At 32.3% G+C, this 7987-nt stretch overlaps 2 protein-coding genes across 3 annotated transcripts; both read right to left on the bottom strand.

Moving 5' to 3' along the window:
• Positions 1-207: 207 nt before the first annotated feature.
• Positions 208-2327, bottom strand: LOC111895386 (omega-hydroxypalmitate O-feruloyl transferase). The gene is made up of 3 exons (XM_023891467.3): positions 2056-2327; positions 1451-1931; positions 208-1295 (listed from the first exon to the last, which is right to left on the bottom strand). Exons 2-3 carry the CDS (start codon positions 1904-1906, stop codon positions 435-437), a joined length of 1317 nt encoding a protein of 438 aa, XP_023747235.1. The 5' UTR covers positions 1907-1931; positions 2056-2327; the 3' UTR covers positions 208-434.
• A 1471-nt stretch (positions 2328-3798) lies between these two features.
• Positions 3799-7563, bottom strand: LOC111895346 (DEK domain-containing chromatin-associated protein 1). 2 transcript variants are annotated; one of them, XM_023891426.3, is made up of 11 exons: positions 6762-7563; positions 6633-6666; positions 6076-6155; positions 5909-5968; positions 5705-5815; positions 5526-5606; positions 5353-5409; positions 4834-5209; positions 4658-4755; positions 4534-4564; positions 3799-4227 (listed from the first exon to the last, which is right to left on the bottom strand). In XM_023891426.3, exons 1-11 carry the CDS (start codon positions 7104-7106, stop codon positions 3998-4000), a joined length of 1503 nt encoding a protein of 500 aa, XP_023747194.2. In that variant the 5' UTR covers positions 7107-7563; the 3' UTR covers positions 3799-3997. The 2 variants fall into 2 exon arrangements, with proteins under 2 accessions (XP_023747194.2, XP_023747195.2); XM_023891427.3 differs by having other exon boundaries at positions 5705-5812.
• Between the last annotated feature and the right edge of the window lie 424 nt (positions 7564-7987).

Here is a 7987-nt window from a genome sequence, read left to right as displayed (position 1 = left end):
AACTAATATAATCAGTACAATGAACTGATAGAGTCGAAAAACAAATAATTTAAAAAAACAAAGATAAAATTGGTTAAAATATCAAAGATAATTTATATTTATATTTTTTTAAATAAATAGATTTATTGACAAGGTGGTAACCTGGAGTACACAATCACAGGCATCATTACACTCATATAAAATTGACATTTTATAAAATTAAAAAAATTAAAAAAAACACAAGATAATTTATAAATCTGGCTTTCAACATTAATACAAATTCAGTCGGATTGGATCAAAGTAAAATTAAATTCCAGTATATGATGATATTCATATGAATTCTTTAAAAAAAAAACAAATAACAAAATAAAAATGATGAAAAGGTAGCATATATATATATAGCCATGGGAACAGATTGAAATTCCATGAAGAACCTTGATGAATTGGTAGATGATCTAGATGTGTTTCACGAGTTCTTCAAATGTGTTCATGGCAGAAACCGGCAATCCAAGCAACACATTCACACTTTTCCTCTCTTCTCCATGAGATAAGAACAGAATTACTTCTTTCTCCGGCAATGCCACCGGACCTGACATCAGCGGCTCCCCCCACCCAAAATCGTTGGCGTGGAACGATAACTTTGACCATGTCGTAATCAACAGCGTCGACGACAGCGACGGCCGCGCTCGTGTAACCTCGAAATAATCAATCGCCGATCTCATGTAATCGTCTGTAACCATTTTCACCGAGTCGTGAACTAATTTCACGGTGAAAGACAGCGGATTTCCGACTTGTTCTCCCGCGGTGCATATAGAGTTGGTTAGAACGATGCCGTTGCCGCAGTATCCTTCCGGCAAATTCGGTTCGAATCTGGAGCGTCCGTCTACGGCGAAGAGGAGTTTCGTTTTCTGATCCGGCTTCATTTTCAGTGATTCGGTTCTGGCTTTCCAGACGAAAGCCGATAGAGCTTCAAAAGTGGTGCAGCTCTGTACGCCGCCGTCTGCGGTGGCTTTGATTTTGAGGTTTTTGAGGTCCTCCGGTGTGAAACAGAATGAGCGGTAGGAAATCTCTTCTTTGTAGAGATCGGCGGTGTTGGATATGTCTTCAATCTCTTCGAATTCATTGTGAGAAAACTCCACCACCGGAGGATTTCTGGCATTCAAAATTGTCCGATCGAGGAATGGCTTGACTTTTAGCGGTAAACCTCTTGCAGTTCGACTCCATGAGCTGACGAATTCCATGGCCGCAATTCCATCAAACAAATTATGGTTCATACCCAACCCTACCACAAACCCTCCACATTTGAATTTTGTCACCTACCAAATTTTTGAAAAGAAAAAAAAAATTATATTGTTTATAAATTAAACTAAATAATAATAACCAAAATATTTCAAAAGTTTCAAAAAAATCATCATCGTTTTTTTCTATATATCTGACATTGTATCAGAGCAGTATTATGAAAGCGACTAACCTGAACAACAACAGGAGGAATATCAAGAATATTTTTAGCACCAGGGGTATCATAAACCAGCTTGCCAAGTGTAATCGGATCCGGCTTTGTATGATCACCAAGTTCTTTGATATCACAGTTAGCTTCAGCTTCAACAAACACAGCACCTTCATTAGTGCAATTCACGATGAGCTTTCCCTCAGAGCTGATAGTCAACCTTCCGGCTGCTGGATAATAATGGACAAGAACCTTAGACAGAGCATCCTTAATCACCTCAGCTGCCATTTCATTTCCTTTTTCCTCGGACTTGAAGCAATAAATTGTACGGACTATGACTGCGATATTTTGGTCCAAATTAGAGAGGAAATAAAGACCCCTTTCGGTTTCCTCTGAGGGTTTAACAAGTGTCGGCTCTCCTATCCGTGTAACAGACAGTTCGACTTCTTGGTTGTTGTCGAAGGTTCCATGACTTCCCATTTTTAGCAGACTTATTAACCTGTAACTGAACCATCAAAAGAAAAGGATTTCAATAAATCGGATTATATATATAAAATATGAAGTGAAGATAAGTGTGAGTTTAAACATGCATATGATCATACACCAACATGCTTGTTTCATGAATATACCTCAAATGATGCCTTCACTTTGAGATATGAAAGTGGAAAACAAAATTTGTGATACAATTGGGAAGAAGTTATGGGTATTATATAGAGTTGAAAGAGAGAAATGGGAAGATGAACAACACGACATTTTTGGTTAACAACAAAACAGAAAGTGACGTGTGGTCATATATTTGGGGGTTTTCTTTCATTATTAGTTTGCCTTACACATTATAATTAGAGAGGGTGGAGAAGACTTTAAATATTGCAACAATTGTCTTGAATACAGATAGGAGTTGTTACAAAAAAAAAAAAAAACACACAATAAAAAAAAATGTTACAATATCATAAATTTGATAGATTCACGTAAAGTTAATTAGGTTTTTATTTGTTTTGAACGGCTGAAATTTTACATAAAGTTGATTATTTGATTGTACTATGTAGTTGTATAAAGGATTAGTTATAGTCTAATTTTTCACGTGGTAATATGTGAAGGAACTATCTATTCAAATAAAATATATATTTTTAATTGGCAAATTAAAAGACTACGAAATTCGAAAATTGGTTACTTTTGAACTCCGCATTCCGCAATGAGTTTCAAACTCAATTATTATGATTTTCCTCTTTAAAATTTGTTTTTTTTTATAAATGTTTTAATCAATTTCGAAACTATCTATCATGTTTATAGTTTAGAATTGTGTTCACTGGTATACTCTAGAAATGTAAAGGTCAGTCCTGAAGAATTAAATATCCTCAAATGTCGAGGACATAGTCTAGAAATGTAAAAGTCAGTCCTGAAGAATTAAATATTCTCAAATGTCGAGGACGAACGGAAGAAAAAGACTTTATATTATAAATTTTTTATTTTTAAATAATATAGATATAATATATAATTTTAAAAAATTGGGTCATGTGTTCATTGATAACATGAAGGATTGTTTCCGAATATTTGGCACTAATGATGAAAGATTTAATCATTTTGTTTATAAGCGGGATAAAAAAAAACAGTGTATACAAACAAAAAACGCATTCGAAACTCACCAACAAGTTCAAAACTCTACATTTTACCATTTTTATCTTTTAAGTTTTGTGAATAAATGTTAAATTCATTTATTCTCCTAATGAAAAGATATTTGAAAACATTTAGTAGCTAACAATTATATATAATTGGTCGTTGAAAAACATTTTATAAGATTCATTTTATGTGTAAACATTGTTAAAAAAAAATATAATTGTGATATTTTAATTGTATTTGGTGTAGGGGAGGGTGTAGTTGGTAGGGTTGGCCTCCAAGATTATATTTGCTTCGCTAACTCTCTTACCCTCCAACACCATGCACGTTGAATCTTCAACAAGACTTGAGCACTGTTTTCCTTTCTTAAAACTAATATTTATTCATCAAAACATAATTAATTTTTCTAATAACTTTTCAGTTTTTCGCTTTTTAAGCAACCAATTTTTCCGTTTTTAGACAGCTAATTACAATTTAAAGATAATTAACATTTAATAACCAATGTAAACTTACTCATTTCTTAGCATTCAAGGGATACTAATTAGAAAAATCAACCACTAAAACAGTGATCATTTGCTAAATCATTAAATTTGATTCTCAACCATGCAAATACAGATAAAATTTTTGCTAATTTTTCATAAAGGTAATTTAAAAGGCACATAAAACTATTAAAATGGAAATAATCAATTGACGCAATTATAAACATCAACCACTAAAACAGTGCTTAATTTCGGATATAATTTTGGTGCACATGCATCAATAAAAAGTCATATACTCCAATTAAAACTAATAATCCAGTCAATAAAAAAAGTAGAGAAAAATTTATATCATCAAAAACCTAATAAATAATTTTTTTTAAAAAAATAACTTCAAACGAACCAACAGAACAGACTCTAATGGTCTATGGTACAAATAACGAAAAAAAAAAAAAAAAAAAGTCAAAAGTTAAAAACAACATTATGAATCACTATCCTTGTTATCATCCTCGTCAGCATCATCCTTGTCCTTGTTGTCATCCTCGTCATCATTGTTCTCCTTGTTGTCATCCACGTCATCACTACTATCAGCCTTTGCCAGCTCAGCTTCTTCTTTTTCTTCTTCATCATCAGACATGTTGTTTATGACATCAGTGATTATGGCCTTCACTTCAGCCTTTCTGCTCAATAAATCCTGACCAAAATGCGTACCTAAAACAACAAATTAGAGTAAATTACACGAATGGTCCCTATGGTTTGAGGTAATTTGCACACTTGGTCCCTAACTTATTTTTTAACTCTCCCTACTTATATGTTTTTGTTACACGATTGATCACTACTTTTAGATAAGACAGAGACCAACCGCTCAACAAAAACAAAAACAAAAAGCAAGGACCTTTGAAGTTAAAAAAACAAGTTAGGGACCAAATGCGTAAATTACCCTAAACCATAAGGACAAAAAAAGTTCATGAGATTTTTCAAAATTAAACAATCTAGAGAGAGAGAAATTTAACATACCAAGTTGTTTGATAATGTCTGATAAAGTTGCCTGAATTACAAAAGAAAAATCTACATTAGTGGCATAATCGTAAGTTGTGTAACAAGAAAAAAAAAAGTGTTTTTAATAATTTGATTAACTTACAGTGTTGAAATCAACTTCCTTCAAGATTTTAGTTACAACAGCATGCATTTCTTCATTAGTTGGTTCTGTTTTTGCTTTTTTATTAGTTTTTCCTTTTCCTGATAAAAATAAATTATTTATTAAAAAACAGATAATTAATTTATGAAGAAAAAAATAACAATCATATATGCTTTTACCTTTTACAGTGTCTGACTTTTTGACTTTCTTTTCTTCTTTGGGACTCTTCTTTGATTTAGAAGAGGAAACAGACACAGGTGTCTTTTTACTGGATTTAGTTTCTTTTTTAACAGGTTTTGATTTTTCTCCACTTTTTTTTGAAGAGCTTTTTTCACTTGTGACTTGTTTTTCTTCTTCCTCCTCTTCTTCTTTCTCTTCATTATCATTGTCTTTCTTTGACTTTTCTTCTTGGTCAACGCTTTCAACTTTCTTCTCATCTTCCTCATTGGATTCGTCTTCTTCACTCTCTGAAACTTCATCTTCTTCTTCTTCTTCTTCATTGTCTTCTTCTTCCTGTTTCTTTGAAGCACGTTTGCGTTTTTCTCCAGATTTTTTCTGAAAAAAAATAAATTTTTAATAAGAAAATAAGAATCTTTCTTATTTTCCAATTGCACTTTGTTTTTTTTTCCAATCAAAACAAAAAAAGTTTCATACATTTTTCCAAATTAACAATGTAAAAATTGAATAAAAAGACAAACCGTTGTTGGGGTTTTGCTCTTTCTTGCCTTTGATTTTTGCTTTTTACTTTTACGTTTCTGAAAATTAAATAAAAAAATAAAAGTTTAGCTTAACATTGTCATTGTCACAATATATTAAATCCAACCATTTCTATTTTGTTAGTTAAAAAAAAAAAAAAAAAAAAAAAAAAAACCTCTTCTTTTTCAGAAAGGAGAACTTCAGTTGTAGCATGTGGAGATTGAAGAAACTCTAACAATTTTAATGCAACTTCATCCTGAAAATATACAAACATTGAAGATATAAAATTCAAAACATTTTATGGTTTTTATATTTACTGATATGAAATTATGATTAAATGGATGATGATTTTACCTTTTTGGTGGTTTTGTTAACTTGAAGATTTAGAATATCACAAAAGTCAAACAGCTTTTCTTTAACACATTTTTCAAGCTTCTCCTTCACTTTTAACCTCTGTTTTTCCTGCTGTTTATATAAATCAACAACACATGAAACCTTTTATGAATTCAACAAAGGGATATTCAAGTAATAAATATTACATAAAGATTCAGCTTATACCTCATCATCAGCCCATACAAAGCCAGAAAACATGCCAATGTTCTTCTTCAAAACTTTAGGCTGAAAAAATATGCATCATAATCAACAAATCAGAAGCCACAAAAACTTAGCTTTCATAGATATGAAAAAGAAAGATAAATAGATTGCTAAATCTGTTGATTTTTCACCTTTGTTCGTTTTCCAAAAAGGATGCCATGCAGTGAATGCAAGTTATCATCAACTTTCCTCTTAGACAGCTTGTAAGCCACTGAGACATAATATACATTGAGATTTGCATAAACAACATAAAGATATATAAATATGATTAAAGTCCATATTAGATAAACAGGGTTCAATTGTAATCCTCGTAAACCCTAAACCTCAGTGAAAATACACTTCTGAAGTGTGTGTGTGTGTGTGTGTTCTTCATGGCTTATCATGCTAGTAAAGACAAAGATCATAAAGTGACATGAGACAATATGATAAAAAGAAAGATAATTATAGACCAATATCATGTGTAATACATCTACACAGAGCTATAATCAATTATAAAGGTAAGGACATGTTAGAATCAGGTACCCAAAACTAGATACTAATAGTTATTGAGAAACAATCAGGTACTGTTATTATAGTTTTTTCCTATGAATGATTAAAGAGCTTTGAGGGTTTATTCTTTTTGATAATTTTTCAAATCCAGCTTTAGAAGTGAGCATAAATCAAGCTCAGAGATAATCATGATACGTACCGTTTGGAATGTCTTTGAGCTGAGTTCCAGGGCCCTGTATCCATTCGTACGAACGCGAGTAAGAAAACTTACACAATTTCTAATCAGAACAACAATGAAAGAAAAAAGGGGATTTCAATCGTAACATACCTGTTGTATGGAGATCGGTTTGCTAGCAGAAAGATTGCCGATGGCCGTATAACGTTCGACGGTCTTCCTTTCCCTGGTTGGCCTCTCAGTCGGTGTAGCAGGTGATTTAGAACTCGAATCGACCTTCGTTTTCTTCGAGCTGCCTTCGGCTTTTTTCGCGCTATCTTCTTCTTCATCATCTTCGCTCTCTTCGTCTTTAGCTTCTTCATCCTCGCTCTCTTCGTCTTTTTCTTTAGTCGCTTGTTCTTCTTCGCCTTCCTTTTCGGATTCCTCCTTGTCCTTCATTTCGACGTCGGGGACGTCTTCTCGTTTTTCACTCTCTAGGGTTTCCATATCGGAAGCCATTAAAACCCACAAAAGTCAACAACTCAAAACCTGTGTAAGTGTAGATTTGTGTTGGAATTCAGACGCTGTTTGTGTATGTATAAAGAATCACGAGTACAGATCCAGAAACACCCGAAAACCCTATAAGGTGGAAGGAAAGATCCCGCCGAAATTAGTTAAAAGATTTGGGCTCTTGAGTGAATTGTACAAGCTGCAGTAGATGAACACAGGGTAAAGAAAGGAGTGAGCTTTGTTGCTACTGCAATTGAATCTGAGAAAGAGTTGTAGAAATCTCGTAAATGGGTTTTGGGGGCAAGAAATTGGGGGTAAAAGGCGCGCTTGGTTGAATTTTGGGGGAGATTTTGAGGGTTTTGAATTTCGTGCCAAATATGTTAGCGGGCATCTCCCTGCCTCTTCCCGGTTGAATGAAATTTTTGCATCTTTTGCTTTTTCTTTTTAATTCAAGAATCAAGATCTCATCCCAATTCCAAAACCCCAAAACCTTGGATCAATATTTACTAGATTTCTTATTTCTTTATTAATTGTTTTTTTTTTTAATTTTGATAGCAAATTTTAAGAAATAGTCGAATAACAGTATAATTTTTAACTTTTCCTATCATATTGGTATTTTTTTCATTGTAATATCATGTTTTTCAGTATTTATTGTTAAAGTATTATATTTTTTCAAAAATATCTATTAAATGTGATAGGTAATTACCATTGTCGTCCTTTTCACATATCAATTTTTTATGGATAAAATATTTGACAAAATAAATGATGGATAAAAAATGTTACATATAACTCCATTTATATTTACCGAATAAAATGTATGTATGATTAGGTAATTGATTAGGGTTTTTTTTAAGAAAAATGTTTAATATTTTGCCAAGTTTACAAAATAC

This window comes from Lactuca sativa, chromosome 4, assembly GCF_002870075.4.
Source record: "Lactuca sativa cultivar Salinas chromosome 4, Lsat_Salinas_v11, whole genome shotgun sequence".
Lineage (NCBI taxonomy): Eukaryota > Viridiplantae > Streptophyta > Magnoliopsida > Asterales > Asteraceae > Lactuca > Lactuca sativa.
This window is presented reverse-complemented; position numbering and strand designations above follow the sequence as displayed.

Bases quoted from the DNA above. Each gene is read 5' to 3' on its own strand.
- LOC111895386 (XM_023891467.3), bottom strand. From the start codon at position 1,906: ATGGGAAGTCATGGAACCTTCGACAACAACCAAGAAGTCGAACTGTCT. The intron at 1,296-1,450 runs GTTAGTCGCTTT...AAAATTTGGTAG, and splicing joins TTCCTCCTGTTGTTGTTCAG to GTGACAAAATTCAAATGTGG.
- LOC111895346 (XM_023891426.3), bottom strand. From the start codon at position 7,106: ATGGCTTCCGATATGGAAACCCTAGAGAGTGAAAAACGAGAAGACGTC. The intron at 4,756-4,833 runs GTAAAAGCATAT...TATTTTTATCAG, and splicing joins AAAGTCAGACACTGTAAAAG to GAAAAGGAAAAACTAATAAA. The intron at 4,565-4,657 runs GTAAGTTAATCA...TTTGTAATTCAG, and splicing joins AGGAAGTTGATTTCAACACT to GCAACTTTATCAGACATTAT.